The 16,324-nt window shown below is 41.4% G+C and overlaps 1 protein-coding gene across 2 annotated transcripts in view; it reads right to left on the bottom strand.

The window, feature by feature from the left end:
* The window catches only part of gdap2 (ganglioside induced differentiation associated protein 2), a 59,528-nt gene that overhangs the window by 34,764 nt on the left and 8,440 nt on the right, over nucleotides 1-16,324 (bottom strand). For both annotated transcript variants that reach the window (XM_056389113.1, XM_056389112.1), the window contains exons 5-11: nucleotides 16,020-16,108; nucleotides 15,046-15,122; nucleotides 13,831-13,990; nucleotides 10,237-10,387; nucleotides 9,472-9,548; nucleotides 7,355-7,431; nucleotides 6,018-6,157 (exon numbers count right to left, since the gene is read on the bottom strand). In XM_056389113.1, coding sequence (XP_056245088.1) covers nucleotides 6,018-6,157; nucleotides 7,355-7,431; nucleotides 9,472-9,548; nucleotides 10,237-10,387; nucleotides 13,831-13,990; nucleotides 15,046-15,122; nucleotides 16,020-16,108 — 771 coding nt within the window. The remainder of the gene's footprint in view (nucleotides 1-6,017; nucleotides 6,158-7,354; nucleotides 7,432-9,471; nucleotides 9,549-10,236; nucleotides 10,388-13,830; nucleotides 13,991-15,045; nucleotides 15,123-16,019; nucleotides 16,109-16,324) is intronic.

The following is a 16,324-nucleotide window of genomic DNA, read 5'->3' as shown; positions in this document are numbered from 1 at the left end:
ATGATGGCGCTTATAGTAATTATACAGTTAATTTACCTCCAAGCAAAAAATGTAACCTATCGATTCCTAGGTGAGAGCTACAAGAGCCCCAATGTTAAAGGATAATCTGAGGAACCTGTTTATTTTTGTTATTGTCAACAACTACAATGAAAACACCAAAACCAACAATGAATGGACCTTTAACATGTGTTGTATCCAAACCCCTATACACAGTATTTTATTCCTCTGTGCCATTGGTGTCCAAAGACGATTCAGAACACATAAGTGAGCGAGTGACATTGTTCCTTCTTTACCATGAACGTGGTTTATTTTCAGTCAATCTCACATGCACTGTCCTGCTGCACTAAACAGGCTCCAGAGCAACAAATGCATATTAATCTGCAGCTAAAATATTGCGCTCCAAAATGCATCATTTCCTGCTTTTCGACTGACATTTGCTAAAAAATGTGGAAGGAAATTATTTCACTTTGTTGTAAAATTGAATGTATATTTTCGTTTTTATAGATCCGTCTTTACCAGGCATGAATGGGCTTTGAGCTACGTGCCACAGGGAGGCTGGAGAAGTCTGAAAATATTAAGGACAGACTGACATATTGTATTGGTTGTGCTGCATGCACTGGCTTTGGATTGGTTTTTAAAAATACAGCAAACTGAAAAGCTTCCATGAACTGGAAACAAGTGGAATCCCCGCTGTGTCACATCCTTCAGTTACAGAAGAATAGACCTTTATTTCTACGATAAATATCATGGAGAGATGACGGACAACTTCTTGGCCGCACTGAAGAGTTTTGATAGATGTTAGGAGGAGCCCAGGCATGAATATGAAACATGTTTCAGACATAAAAGTGGCGCACTAAGTAAGGAGTGACACCCTGACCTAAACGGCCAGTCAACCTCTCAGGTGCTGCTCTATTGCTGACAGGAAAAAGTACTTGAATCCAAAAATCACTTATTACTGCATCTGGGGCAGTATTCATTCTGTATATGTTCAGTTATTAAACAGGCAAACTCTGCACTTGTGGATCTAATGCAACAGATGCCAGTGTATCCAACAATCACTTCACAGTGCCATTATTCATCTCCAATAGATGACTCTCTCAGCTGGATAGGGTATTTTTTAACCTGGTTGAATTGCACTCTGGGATGACAGCGTCTTTGTTCTGTCTGTAGTTTCATCCAGTTAAATTTCAACAACTATATAAAATGAAATGCCATGAAAATTGTTTTAGAAATTAATGATCCCCAGAGGATTTATTCTAATCCTGTGAGGTTTTGAGGTTTCCTTGATTTTTCCTCCGGTGCCACCATGACGTCACGACTGCCAACACTCATCCAACATCTAAGTTGATGACAAGATATTGTAAGCAGTCAGTAATAGCAGGATTTACATGGATTTCCTCCTGGCCTTTCTTTCAGCAGCACCCACAGATCAGATTGTCAACTTGGTACACAAGATATCTCTTCAGTCTTGAAAAGAAATATCCCACGCACTGCTCTTGCTCAGCATCACAAGTTATTGATCATACAACGTTCCTGTTTTTTTCCAGACCCACATCTAAGACATTTGAATGTGCAAATATCTTAATCGAGAAATTTGCACACAAGATCAACAGTTCAGTTCAAACATTTTGAGTCCAAACAGCCTGTGAGGGAAACTCATTTAAGTGGCTTGTCTCCATGATCTCATTCCCTGAGCTCATGGCCAGAGGTGAGAATTGGAATCAACGTGTAAATTGAGAGCTTCACCTTCAGACAAAGCTCTTTTCACCACAATGTTCAGGTTCAATGCAGCCAAAACCACAGATGGTGCACCATTCTACCAATCTCATGTATGTTACTCTCGCTGATGGAAAGGACTCGTCTTCTTATGGCAGCAACTCGCTCCCAACCTGAAGGGAGCAACACATCCATTATCTGGCAAATGACTTTGAACTCTGGAGGTGCTGACCCCTCATCCCACCCACTTCACCCTTGGCTGCAAACGGCTCCAACTGGATGTCGTAGTCAGGGGGAGGAATAAAACTACTGGAAAAAGAAAGCACAGAAGGAACCCTGAGGTCACCAAACCAGTAAAAGCCAGTTCAAATGGTGATTCCCTAATGAATTGAGGAAACCATCCCCTCTCCGTTCTGAAGATGGGAACCACCAAAAGCCTTTCTGGCCCTTCGAGAGTCACAGTGAAACCCTGCAGCTGGAGCCTGACGGTGAATCTCTGACACCAAAAAACAAAGTACCTGAAACTGGAATTACAGACTAAACAAATAACCTCAGCTATATTCAAGTTTCAGTAACTGAACAGCAGAGGTAGTGCACACTTGGCTGTTCAATTCATGGCAGCACACTGACAATAACCCACCACATTTGCGACAGTTTGCATTGTCATACTGCACACACACACACACACACACACACACACACACACACACACAGTGTTGGTCTGGCTGTGGTACGTGGCATCTGTTCATATAATACAAAACAGTCAGTCAGGAGAGCAGGGAACTCGATCTTCAAGTTGACAAACTAACTCAAAGGACTAAACCATGACGTGGGACTTCTGCTCCGGTCCAGCGCTGGACCCTGAGGGAACAAAAAATAATAATAATCAACCCCACATGAGCTCATCTGTCTCCTAGAGAAAGTAATCAATCTCCCCCACTTAGCCAGACAATTTTGGAAACTCTTTGTGTTCATGTTTGGCTTTAGTCTGCTGGTTAGTTTGTGTGGAGCCAAAATGAATCTGCAGCCAATCTATAGCTCGGTGGGTTGAACATGCTGGACATGCCAGGCTAGGGTTAGTGGTTCCACTGCCTGTGTAGACCAGCGGTTTATCGCCAAACCAAAAGAGCAGAGAAATGAAACTGAGAAAAAAAAAAAAAAAAAAAGCTTCTAAATTAGTCACACATCCTGACAAAAGAGTTGGGGCATAAATAGAAACTGTAAGCCTCAAATAACGTTTACAGATGAAAGTTGTGTTTAGATGAAATGTAATCCCCAAACATGAAACACATGAAACAGTAGTAGCAGAACTTTCTGCTGCTCGCTTTGCAGACCAGAATAAGCAAGAACATCAAGTACCAGAAGGGAAAGAGTTTGATTCTCACTGAGGGTTCAAGACTCCACGACACTAAACCACCATCCTTTATATAAATCCATCCACTGAAAAACCTAATAAAAGATAAATCATGGATTAAAGAGAAACGATGGCAGCTGACCAAACCATAGAGAGCTACCAATCCACAGTCACTGCTAAATGACAAACCCTTTCTAACAAACAGGTTCTTTGTTTTCTAATCAAAGAGCAATAATAACATTAAAATCGGCTGGTTAGTGGCTGTCAAACCGGTTCTGACTACAGTCTAACCGCTCCATCTTCTCATGATAAGGTTTAATGAGCCGAAGCTAAAACTTTGCAGAGAGAGTTAGTGGAACTTTAAATAACCTTGACATTTTAAAAAGGTAATTAGCATCACGCCTAGAGCTGCTACTGTCTGTGACAAATCAGCAAAGTGTATTAGAGCAGTCACAGTTACAGTTCATGACTGAATGGGGTTTCCCAGTTAGAAATGAGTTAGATGATAGAGGAAGCTGAGTGACGATGTCTTCATCTGTATTCAAAGCTGACTGTATGCACAGGGTATTTTTATGTTGTACTCTCTTTGTTTTCCCCCAAATTGTTCACTATATAATTGAAATATAGAAAATAACAAGTGCAAACATCTGGAATATGTTCCTCTATTTCAAGTACGTCTGTGAAGGAAAAGCAACTTCTAAATACTTCTTTAACTCCTGACTGAATTTTCCAGACAGACACGGGTTAAGAAAGGTGTGGTGAAACCAACTGAATGATCAGTCACAGGAAGTAATCAACAGAGGAACGCAGGGGTTGAACGGCCAAAATAGCTGCGCGGAGTTTCCCACTGACAAAAAGTTTGTTTAGTTGTGGTTTCTAGAAACTAGAAAGAGACAAGAACTTAAAAAAGTTGAACTCACTCATTGAGCCTTCAAGTTCCTCTCTAAGTTTTCCCAGCAGTGGTTTCCACCTATGTGTTTTCTATCTGTTTTGTGCCTTATGTGTTTATTGACTGGTGCTATACAATAATCTTAACTTGCTTCAAATGTTCTATTAAAGCTACAGCGTGTTATACTTACAGTGAAATAAACAATAAAGGATATTTATTGATAATAATTAATGATTTTGCCATCCAGATTATATAAACATCTATATCTGAAGGTAAAACGGACATGGGGGGGCGGGGCTTTAAATGTTGCTGCGCACTGTGTGTAGGTCAAAGCTGAAGTAGGAAGTCAGTCTGTAGATTGTGATTCACAACAGACTGTTTGGGTTATAACTCACTATGTTTTCTCCTCTAAATTAACTCTAACCTGCGGGTTTGTTGAAACCAGTCTGGTCGTCTGGATGCTGCACGTCCTCTAAAACCTAAGAACCCATTTTTTCCGTGACTGCACCGTTGCTTCAAACAGGGCACCTCAAGCATCATTTTAACCACATTTTCCTACAGCTTAGATTGTCATCTTCAGTATCTTTGAAAAATTTCAGGCCCTCAACTAAAACGTCAAGTAGGTTCAAACAACGCTTGACTGCACGCAGCAGAACAATGGAACCATCAGGGAGTCTGACGCTTGAAGAGCATAACTATCACTTTGGATAATACAGAACTGTAAACAGCTCTGGTTTTCATTTGGAGGATGTGGCTCCTATTTAGCTTGATGAAAATATTCATCTATGGAGAACCTCACAGCAGACTGCAAACAAAGAGATGCAATGTTCGGCTTGTATTGATCCCAGATTCAACATCTGACTCCCAGTGTAGAGTATCTGATGTAATAACGTCGTGTTTGTGATAACAGACATCCTCCTCCAGCATGTTCAGAATCTTTCAAGTTTCTCAACATAATCTGATTTAGATCCAGGTTTGGTGTCCGGACTCTACCGGGTGTTCAGACACAAATCATCATCCTTGTGTTGATCTTAAACAGTGGTTTCTCTGTCCTGTATTTATCAACAGAAAGATTAATTGTCCATGTGTGATTCAGATGTTGTTTTTCAGGTTTGTAAACCTGAACTGAGTGGACTAGTGTGGACTCTCTCTGCTCAGAGATATCATGAGATTCTTCAACTTTAACACGGAGCGAGTTCAGAACAAGGGTGCGCTTTCAAAGCTTTCACCCCTCTGATAAAGGATGAGTTACAGCCAATAAATCACCCCGAGAGCTCGCTCCAACTTTGGGTGTCCTGTTCCAAATATTGGCTCCAGATTTTCAAAAACCCATAATGAAACCGTTTCACAGCAGATTCTGTTTTTTCAAAAACTGTACTTGGCGGTGTCGTACTGTAGCATGAACAATGTATCTGAGCTTCACCGCGTTTGCAGAAGTCAGCATAGTCAGAGAGGTAACGAGTGAAGGGCCAAATGAAGGTCAAGCAGGGGTCACGTGACGGCAAAGCCTCGCAGAAGATGCTGCGTTTAGCACTTTTACATTTCAGTGAGATACTGCAACTGGCCAGACTTATCGTCTTAATAATATAAACTGAGAAACAACAGCAAATACCAGGGAACTGTCAAAGCCTGTCGGACCTTTGTTCCATCTGGACGAGCTTTCTAAAACTTCTTGAATCATTTCTTAAAAAGGAAAACCCTCACGCTCTACGTTTGATAATTCTGGCCATTAAAGACCAGAGATGAGGCTGGCCAGTGGAGCTCGCCAAATGACGTTAATTCTATTGCAAACCCAAAACATACAGCACAGAACATTAAAGTCAGTGCCCTTGTGTGGGGGAGGTTAAAGCAACAACAGCTCTGAAATTTTCTTATTTAATCCCTGTGTGTGGCAGAGGGATGAGACAGAACGGAAAGACTAAAAGAAGGGGAACTAACACGTTGAACATCTATGAAATGCAACATACCCCAGCATGCATTTAGTCTAAGGTTTAGATCATGTTCATTTGAGTGTATGACTGGCTCAGTTTAACAAGGAGTGTAAAATGTCAGACTGACTTGGCGTCGACGATGTCATGGAGGTTTCTGAGGAAGTCGGAGTCCAGGTGGTTGTGCTCGCCCGTCAGTGTGTGGAAGTAAACCATCACATACTCCTTCACCGTGATGTGGTCCATCACGTGGATAAAGTACAACAGAGCCTGCACACGCAAACACAGACAAAAATCAGTGTGCATGCACATTTATAATCCTGGACACTCCACCTGTTTACATTCATTCTTTTACAGTTTACATTCTTGTTTGAATTTCAGTTCACTATGACTATGTTCACTATTTAATAGCAGTTTTTTTTGGTTCAAGTTTCCGTAATATTCAGAGGTGGTGGTAAATTTTAAAGTACAATAACATAAGTTCAGAATAGCTCTTCAGTATTTGTGTTCAACAGGTACTGAAAAATACAAACAGATCATTTTAAAGGTCCAATATTGTATGAAATGAGATTTGATCTTGTGTTGTTTGATTATAGATCAGGTCTAGGTTCTATATTAATACTGTGAAAGTATCAAATCCTCAGTCCACAGAGAAATGCACACAGCCTGTATTCAGAAACTGAACCTTAAAACCAGCTGTCAGGACTTCTGTAACTTTGTGATGTCACAATTATACAGTCACCACTCTCAGCCACGCCCCAATTCCCGCCCACCTGGACCCACCATCCAACATTGCAGGATTTGGTTTCTCTAAGTGTTTTACCTGAAATCTGTTATATTTCTATTGGATCACTCAGAAAACAGTCAGCCAATCAGAAGAGAGGCTAAGAGCCTCCTCTCTTCTGATTGGCTCACCGATTGGCTGTTGTTACTAAAGCTCCAGAGAGAAGCCTGAGAGAGGAGATGTAAAACTACACTGAGATGGTTTTTGGTTCCTAAAACTACAAGTATATCTTCTTATGGCTCAACACTTCAAATAAAACACAAGGAAAGTGTAAAATATGGGACCTATAAAATTTTTGTCCATTGAACAAAAAGTTAACTTATTCGTTTTACCCTGAACATATTTAATGTGTCAAGAAAGATTAACATGACATAAACTCTCACAAACATTGCATTTATACAAAAGTTGCAGACATGAAACAAACAGTAACACAGAACATAACTTACGTGCACGCAAATTAAATACATTTGCATAATTTTCAAAAAGCCGCAAGCACATGTAAATACAGATGGACACATGAAAGGGCAGACAAACATGCACAGATGCTCAAAAAACACAACACACACTTGCACAAGGTGGTATCTCAGATTAACACAAAGTTGAACATGTGTTCACAGACACGCAGGTGAAGTTGAGTCTGACTGAAGTATTTTATTTTGAAGTAATTCTTTTTATTTTGTTACCTTTTCAAGGTCAATAAGGGTCACTGGGATGTTTCGTCCGACCACCACCATCACTGTCCTGCCACACATATCCACACCTGAGGACAGTAGAAAAAGGTCAAAAACACACACACACACACACACACACACACACACACACACACACACACACACACACACACACACACAGGTTCAGTCTTGAAACAGACAGATGAACTCTGGCTGACGATCAGCTCGGTGACTGCGGAGCTTCTTTACAATCAGTCATGGGTGATGACTGATCAGCATTATTTCCTCCTCACTAGAATTCCCGTTGATGCAGTTCTTCTTTCCCTTGTCGGCCATGCTAATGCTTATCACTGCTGACTGTAACAACGCTCTGTTTAGTCTTCACAGATCAAATATTTATGTGTGTGATTTGGTTATATTTTTCCAAGAAAGGGGAAAGAGACATTTCAGGGCTGAATCAGTCAGTCAGTTAGTAGAAGGCAGCAGTCCTCAGTTAATCATTTATAAAAGGAAAAATGTCAAAACATTCATTGTTTACTGCCTCTCAACTGTGAGGATTCGCTGCTTCTCACAGTTTTGTTTGTTTGTATGTAAACTGCATGTATTTTGAGTTTGATCTGCTGGTTACACGTAAGAGTTTTACCCCATGAGGAAAATAATCCTAAGTGGCTGCTCTCTGAGTTTTCAGACCAGCGAATGGGAATTGGGGATGATTGAGGTTAAACCCCTGAAGCAAAAATGTTATTTATTATTTATCAGTGGGTGTAACCTGCCTACGTCTGCCACACATTGCAACGATATAATGACGGAGCCAATCGATATCTCGTGTTTCATTTTGGTGTATTCCAAAAGTTTAGTAATAACTGTGCAAACTTAACGACCTGTAAAACCCCTTCGGTGACATGCTCTGCAGCTTGGAGCTCGTTCTGCTCCTCCAGCACTTGGTGTACTGCCTCCCCTTGCAAATCAAACCCTGTCCCCACAAAAGGAGGTGACAACTTCACTTTGGAAAAGCCTGAGCAGTGGTCAACATTACAGCAGCTCAGCTCTGGGAAAAATTCTTCTGAGGGCTGTGTTTTGTTTAAAAAACGTTTTTTTTTTTTTTTTTTTTTTTTTTTTTAATAGGTCCTCTGTGTCCAATGTACCCACTCCACTGTTTTCTATCCCTTATTTGTCCTTTTTCTCCTTTTATTCCTGACCATGAGAAACAAACAATAAACAGCAGTATACATAATTTATTGTATCTTATTATATTAACTTTTAACTCTGCTATACGAACATTATTTCAACAGTCAGTCTTCTATTACTTTCTGATCTTCCTGCACCAGTTTATATGTTTATGGGTTTTTTTTTTACTCTGGTTTTAAAGACACATTATTTAATTTCACCTGTACTTAACTTACATTTCAAATAACAGTAAAACTTTATACATTATCTGAAGATGCGATTTTCAACCAAAAAAATGTTTATCATCCCACATCAGCTGATATCAAAGCAGAAAATGAATCTTCTGCCGCAGGATGTGGGTGATAAATATTCATATATTTTTTAAGTTAAGTCATGATGATGTAGTAAACTTTGGTCAACAGAGGCCTCCAGTCATGATCAGTGTCATTAGATAATTCAACTGTGAGAGAAAAAGCAGTAATTTCTGTTCGTAAAGTCTCTTCTGTCCTCGTACATTTAGTTTTATGCCACAGAATTTCATTTCAATTAACTTAATCAGAGAAGAGTGCGGTCAGTGAGTTCATATGGGCTTTTAACATTTCACTGAGAAAGCAGGTAATGCAGAGTCATGGAAGTTTTCAAATATCATTTTAAAGGTCAGGCGGGTCAGATAACAACAGGAGCTAAACTGAATAACAACACTGCCTCCTACTGGTAATGACTTTCAACTGCACCTTGTAACCAGCTGAGGAAGGAGACAAGAGATGCTGTATTTAATCCCGCAAACAAAGATGCCCGAACCACACCGGCGCTGTGTGAGGTGAGGTGAATGGAAACACACACACACACACACACACACACACACACATATATATATAAACACCTCCACATTTATACTGCAGAGGTGAGAGACAAAGATAAAATAGGACTTTCCTCTGTCCATGACTCACACGAACACATACCAGTTTGATACAAGGCTTTCAGTGCGGCGATGTCTGACAGGTCCTCCGCTCTCGCTCGACACAGCCAGCGATTATAACTGCAGAGAGGAAACACACACACACACACACACACACACACACACACACACACACACACACACACACACACACCACACACACACACACACACACACACACACACACACACACACACACACACACACACACACACACAAATAGTTTAATAGTTACACAGGCTCACAAAAACAGCATATTATACAGATTAAACATGCAGCAAAACTACTACAACTTCTACCCATCTTGATAATAAAAATCATCAGGTAAAATTCGGTCCACTTGTGTGAGAGCTGTAAATGATCTCTGCTATGACTTGTAGAAACTTTTTTTTTTTTTTTTTTATGTTTTTTCATTTATTCAGTAAAATAATTTTGTAGGTCAAACTCCTCTGAATAAAGTATGATCACAAAACATTAAATCCATCAAGAAATTAAAGTTTAAACACAACTGCCGGTGTTATAAATGGGATTTTATTTTGTGGCCTTTTTGTTTTCTACTCTTTTACTCTCTTTAATTTGTGAGAAAAAACAAGTGGTCTATGATTTATATATGCAACAAGTTCTGTCTGGGCCTTTTCTAACACTAATATAGGTAATGCTAATATTCACCTGACCATAACTGAAAACTGAAGCGATGCGTCTTATCATATAAGATTTCAAATTCCCAATAGGACGTTCCAGTGACTTCAGCGCTAGGTGGGACTCTTACTTCCTCTGGTGTTGTTTCTGCATGGCTGCCTCTGACATCTGGCCCTGCAGGATCAGTTTCCGCTGTTTATCCACATCGCCCTCCATCCGGGCGAAAGCGTGATTCCCCACCTGACCCAGATCTGACTCCAGACTCTCCTCTTCACTATCATCTACACAAACAAACAAGTAGATGATAACTGATTTTCTACATTCAATTTCCTTTCCCAGCTTTAATGGATTCATTATGGCAGTAGTAAAGTTAGATGCACATCGGGCAGATATTACAGCATATTCACTAAAACAAATAAGTGCTCTGCTGCTCCCACAAACGAAACACTAAGTCCACTGCTTACAGAATGAAAACAGTGAAGAATCCTGGATCTGGCTTCTTTCTGATCTTTGAAATGATCATTTTTCCTCAAAAGTTCAACTGTGTGCTTAAATTTTTCAAGTCGTACGTCTCTTCACCACATTTTCATGCGTGTGCTTTCTTGCCTGTGTTTATTTTCTTTTCATGAATCCTAATTCATCTGCCAGCGTGAAATTATTTGTGTGTATAAAAAGCAGCGACTGAGGTCACAAACTCAGTTTGACAGGATTCAGGCTCAAGTTCAAATCTGTTTCCCTGCTTGTTTGTCTTTGACCACATGTACTGTTGTATTCATGTCCACGCATTTTATCTACGTCCAAATGGGCATGTGTGTCTGTCAGTGTGTGCACATCAGCCTGTTGTTATTGGGTTTCACTCGTAGGCGGCCTGCTTGCTTTGGATCGACACCTCAAAGCCACATTGCGTCTCTCTGAAGCATCAGGCCAGCTGACATCAGACTGGAGGTCAGCGGAGTCGACAGGCTCGACGCAGAAAACCGCAAACACTCACGAACACATGGGCTGGTGTTACTTTCACAATCCTCTTCAACAAAAACTAACATTTAGACAAAGTGCAAGCAAAAGCCTCGACTGGTAAACTAGAGAGGTCATACAGAATGTAGTTTATCTGAGGGTTTATGGCCTGGGAGGGAGTTTGAACTGAAGCTGCCAACAGAAAAAACATTTCCATTTTCTGTTCTCCTTTGTCTTTTACATGCAACGGAGCCAACTGCTGTACATGCAGTCGTAAGTGTTGGCTGCAGTAAAAAACTATGAGGTCTACACAAAGTGTCACATCGAGCCTCCGGAGCAGCTTCAACGTGCTGTGACACGGATCCTCCCAGTCACTGTAACTTCACTCGGAGGGTTAAGATGCTAACTGCAGCATCGCTGGTTTGAGTCCTTCTACGGACCTTTTGCTGCATCACTCTCTCTCCTCATTTCCTGTCAGATCTCTTCTGTATACAATCTAATTAAAAAGAAAAAAAAATAATAATAAAGTTAATCATTCAGAGCATCAAAGGAGACAGTGAGTGGTGGAGCAGTAATCAGGAGAAATCATGGCAGGCCGGTATTATTCTGGGCTGATTACTGTGTGAAGGGAACTGATGAAGCTAAGCATTTGCGGTCTCTCCGTGTCCTTAAAAACACACACACACACACACACACACACACACACACACACACACACAACACACACACACACACACACCACACACACACACACACACACACACACACACACACACACACAACACACACACACACACACACACACACACACACACACACACACACACACACACACACACACACACACACACACAGTCCATTTATGGCCTGATTAAGTCTATAGTAGGGGGAGCAGTGCTACCTGGATCTGAAGGCTGGACAGTCTTGCCAAGTTGGCAGTCTGGCACTTGGCTGGAGAGAAAGTAAAACGCAGCAGTGCCAATAAAACACTGATTAAAAAGGGGAGGGGAAAAAACAGCTTAGCAGCTGCAGCCAAGTGCTCTAAAGTAACGACGGTATTTTGTGTGCAAACCTTTCAGTGTTAGTGTTCAGTGCGGGCACCTCTCCTCTCCCTCCTGACCGTCGCCCTGCATCACTGAGTGCTCGCCACTCAACATTGTTTAACTCCCAGACTGAAACTGAGTCCTTCTCAAGAGACTACAAGTCGTCACTGAAACCAGACTAAAATCCTCCCAGGTTTAGTTCCCAAACTAGTTCCTCTATAACAACCTCACAACACAGAAATCCCAATACATCAACAACAAGTAACAAAAATCCTTCACCCTGGTACATGAGCAGTGGATGATGCCGACATCTGAAATAAGTTCGGTGTCTTTCAAGGTTTCAGAGGAAGAATAATTGTCAATTCATGCCTGATATCCTTCTTATAAAATCCTCATATTGATTCTTAGCTGATCACATGTAGACAGTAAATGAAACCTCCTTCATGAGACTTTCAGGAACAGATGGGAATGACTTCTCTCATGTCCAAAAACACTAAATAAGAAACTAAATTTAATTCACACTGATTAAGTTTTAAGCACTGAAAACATGCCCTCATCTAAAAGATCCTTCAAAACATCCTCTAGGCTTCATTTGTTATTTGAAACAATTAAAAACTGAATTCCTTGCCCTCCACCAAACACTATCTAACTCATATAACGTCTTTCTGAATTAAAATAAAACCTATAAAAGCAGCCTGCGACACGTCCTTGCTGTTAAATTGAGCTGATGACACAAACTTCGAGGAAATTCCAGGAAAAAGTGAAATTTCATTTGGAGACAAATATAAACAGGATGTCCTAAAACAACCCGTGAGTTCAGAACAACACAGAAACACCTGCTCCGTGTTAGATAAGCCTGCCGGTCACCGAATGAAACTCTTTGTAATATGCAGATGACGCTCTGTGGAAAACATGACATCCTCCACAACAACAGGCACAGCTTTCTGGATACGAGAGAGAGAGAGAGAGAGCGAGAGAGCGAGAGAGAGAGAGAGAGAGAGCTGAAGTAGGTGTGTGTGAGTGTGTGGAGGTACAAGTGCGGCCTAAAGGATCCAGGCGGCCAGATGTTCCACTGACACGGTTACAAAATATCCTGCTACACTGCTCTTCCATGTCCGCCGCCCGGCTCACTGACTGGCCGAGCTCCAACATATTGTCCTCATCAAAATTTAATGCTTGTGCAGACCTTCATTTCTGGGCTACATCTGATGTTTTCGCTGACATGGTGAGTTGCCGAGCGGTTGAGTAATTGACTGTGACGCGTGAGGGGTGACTGACGGGTTGCCCAAATGGCCGACTGGCTGACTGACTGTGTGGTTTGTTGGCTGATTAACCGGTGAAGTGACAGGCCGTGCTGACTGGTCGTTATCAGAAAGAAATTAATCTAGAGGAAGACAAAAACAACAAACGATTCATTTTGCTCAGCGAGAGATGAGTGAGGACAGAAATGGGGAGGAATCAAATGTTAAATTGTGCCTGTGTGTGTTTATTTAGCTGACTTTCGCAGACGTAAAGTCCCATCGGCTGATCATGGATTAATTATAACTGACACGAGAATTAAATCTGATTCCAAAATTATAGATCAACCACTTGGAAAAATATAATTCCTACTCATATAAACACATTACTGACATGTGGGTGAAGCACATTACAGTACACGTCCTTCGTAATGCTGGGAAACATTTCATCACATTATACAAAAACGATTTTGTGTGGACGTGGTGTACCTTCCAGGCTGCCTGGCTTCTCTGCAATGCGGATCTGTCTCTCTGGGACAACGGGTTCACCCTCGGAGTTGCCAATGTCCGCGGGGATGAGAGGCAGGCAGGCCTTCTCCTCTTCCTCAGAGCGAGGGTAGTACAGAGGCAGTAACTTCTTATACACCAGCTGGAAGAGCACACGAACGCGTCAGGATTCATATTAATGCCCCAAAATATACACAGTGGCGTATTAGAAAAGCATAAGGAAGTCTGGTTTTAAATAAGAGGAACATGTGGGTTCAGTCCAACACTAAAGGCGACAGGATGCTTCATCTGAAGTATCTGTGCCGTCTTCGTGCAGCGACTGGCCGGGTGTACAGCAGGGTTTGAATTTCTTTACACAGATATTTCTGTCAGTTCTCACGTGTGTGAATGAGTGAAGCACTATGAACCCTCAAAGGAAATACAGTTAAAAAGTGTACTGAAACTGTGTTCGTCTGACATGTCGTATGAACTTGTTCCCTTCATGCGGTTAACACTTCCTCGATTAAGAGGAACGATGCTGACTCTTATGAGGGACGCAGCCCGGGGAGGCGGGTCCTCCAGAACACTGCCAAGAAACTGATGCTGCATTTGTTCGCTTCGCATCAACTTGTAAAGTCAGACCTCTACGTCTTCATCATCAGGGAGATGTCCTCAAACAGCTGACAACGTTTAAATGTAAGAGCTAAATATAGAGGGCACATTTACTTTACAGTTTGAGTAGCATCATTACATTGACATTAATAAACTCTAAGTGGCCAGTGAGAAAAATCTTTTAGTCTTTCTAAAAATACAGCTTTCAGCCAAATACATTTCGACCACCTCTCTGTGTAATATGCTGTTGTTCTCCCATGTGCCACAGAAACAGCTCCGACGCTGCTCTGTGGAATCTGACACCAAGACGTTAGCAACAGATCCTTTAAGTACTGTAAACACAGCACAGACCCCGACACCCTGCCATGGTGTGTCCCTCCTCAGATGACTGTCGGTAGGTGCTCACCACCGTTGACTAGGGTGCACCCCACTACTGTTCACTCACTGTCTAACATTTCCCAGACGGTGACATGTGCTGCTGTTATGAGATAATCAGTGTAATGTGTGTGTGTGTGTGTGTGTGTGTGTGTGTGTGTGTGTGTGTGTGTGTGTGTGTGTGTGTGTGTGTGTGGAGAGTCTTGGCTCGTTCATGTACACAATACACACCTCCTCTGTTTCTGTCACCGCGAACACCACCGCCTCGATGCTGTTCCCATGATTCTCCAAGAACCTGCGCACTGTTCCTATAAACACATTAACGCCAGAAACTTAACTTTCTCCTTATTGCTGCAAAACCAAAAGACTTTCACAGACATAAAAGAAATTCACACGTTAAAGACGGAACCACTGAATGTTTTGAATGTTTGCATTGATAAGAAACTTAAACGCTTTTTGACAAACTTTGTCGCTACCTGGACAAATTATTTCTAAACTAGAAAAATAATAAACACGTATGTTTTTACTTGTGTATCTAATTGTAAAACTAACAAATGCACTTTAATACAACAGTCCTGCAGTAAATCCTCCATTCATGAAGGTTATAATGTTCAGCTTTTGTTCAAACGGCTTTAGAGAGGTGCTGATTTATCTGTAGTCACTCTGTAGTTTGTGCTGCTGTTGAATTATATCCTGTTATACTGACTGTGAAGTGTCTCTATGTACATACAGAGCGGCTCCTACACGTGTCCTGAACACTCAGTTCATGTGGTCTGATGCTTCACCTCCTCAGGAGGCAGTTCAGGTCACTGGGTGGGTTCAGGTGCAATCGAGACATGGATGTTTCTGTTGCTTCCATTATCAGATTATGATCTTATCGTGTCAGCGTGTGATCTGCAGTGTGTGTTCATGACTGTCTGCCTGTACAATTTGTTGACCTAATTCAGAGTAAATATGGCCACAAGTCATGAAGTGCTGCAGTATAACTTAGTTTCCAAGACAATTGTGACAATATGGGATTGTTTGTGTGTGTGTGTGTGTTTGTGTGTGTGTGATTGTGTATCAAAAAACAAGTGTGATATCCGACATGATAAAATCCTATCACTACCAATTTTACCACAAGTTGTGTATGTCTGTAACTCGCTGATAAAATGAAAACTGTGTGCATATGGGTGTGTATGTGTGTGTGTGTGTGTGTGTCTTACTGAAAGCGATGTGTGTAGCATCCTCCAGTGGGTAACCCCGTTTGGTCGTGCTCACCACACAGAGGCCAACAGACGCCATTGATTGCTCTCTGTGGCGGCAAGAAAAACAGAAAGTCTCACATATACTACACCACAATTTATATTTCACACCAGTGACGGGTTACACACACACACACACACACACACACACACACACACACACACACACACACAAAACCAAATGATAACAGTACTTTATCATGTTAAAAGTAATTGTTGCAGTACATTACTCTTTGTTCACATTTTTTATTGTATTTTACATGTTA

The sequence above is a fragment of the Seriola aureovittata genome, chromosome 11 (assembly GCF_021018895.1).
Source record: "Seriola aureovittata isolate HTS-2021-v1 ecotype China chromosome 11, ASM2101889v1, whole genome shotgun sequence".
NCBI lineage: Eukaryota > Metazoa > Chordata > Actinopteri > Carangiformes > Carangidae > Seriola > Seriola aureovittata.
This window is presented reverse-complemented; position numbering and strand designations above follow the sequence as displayed.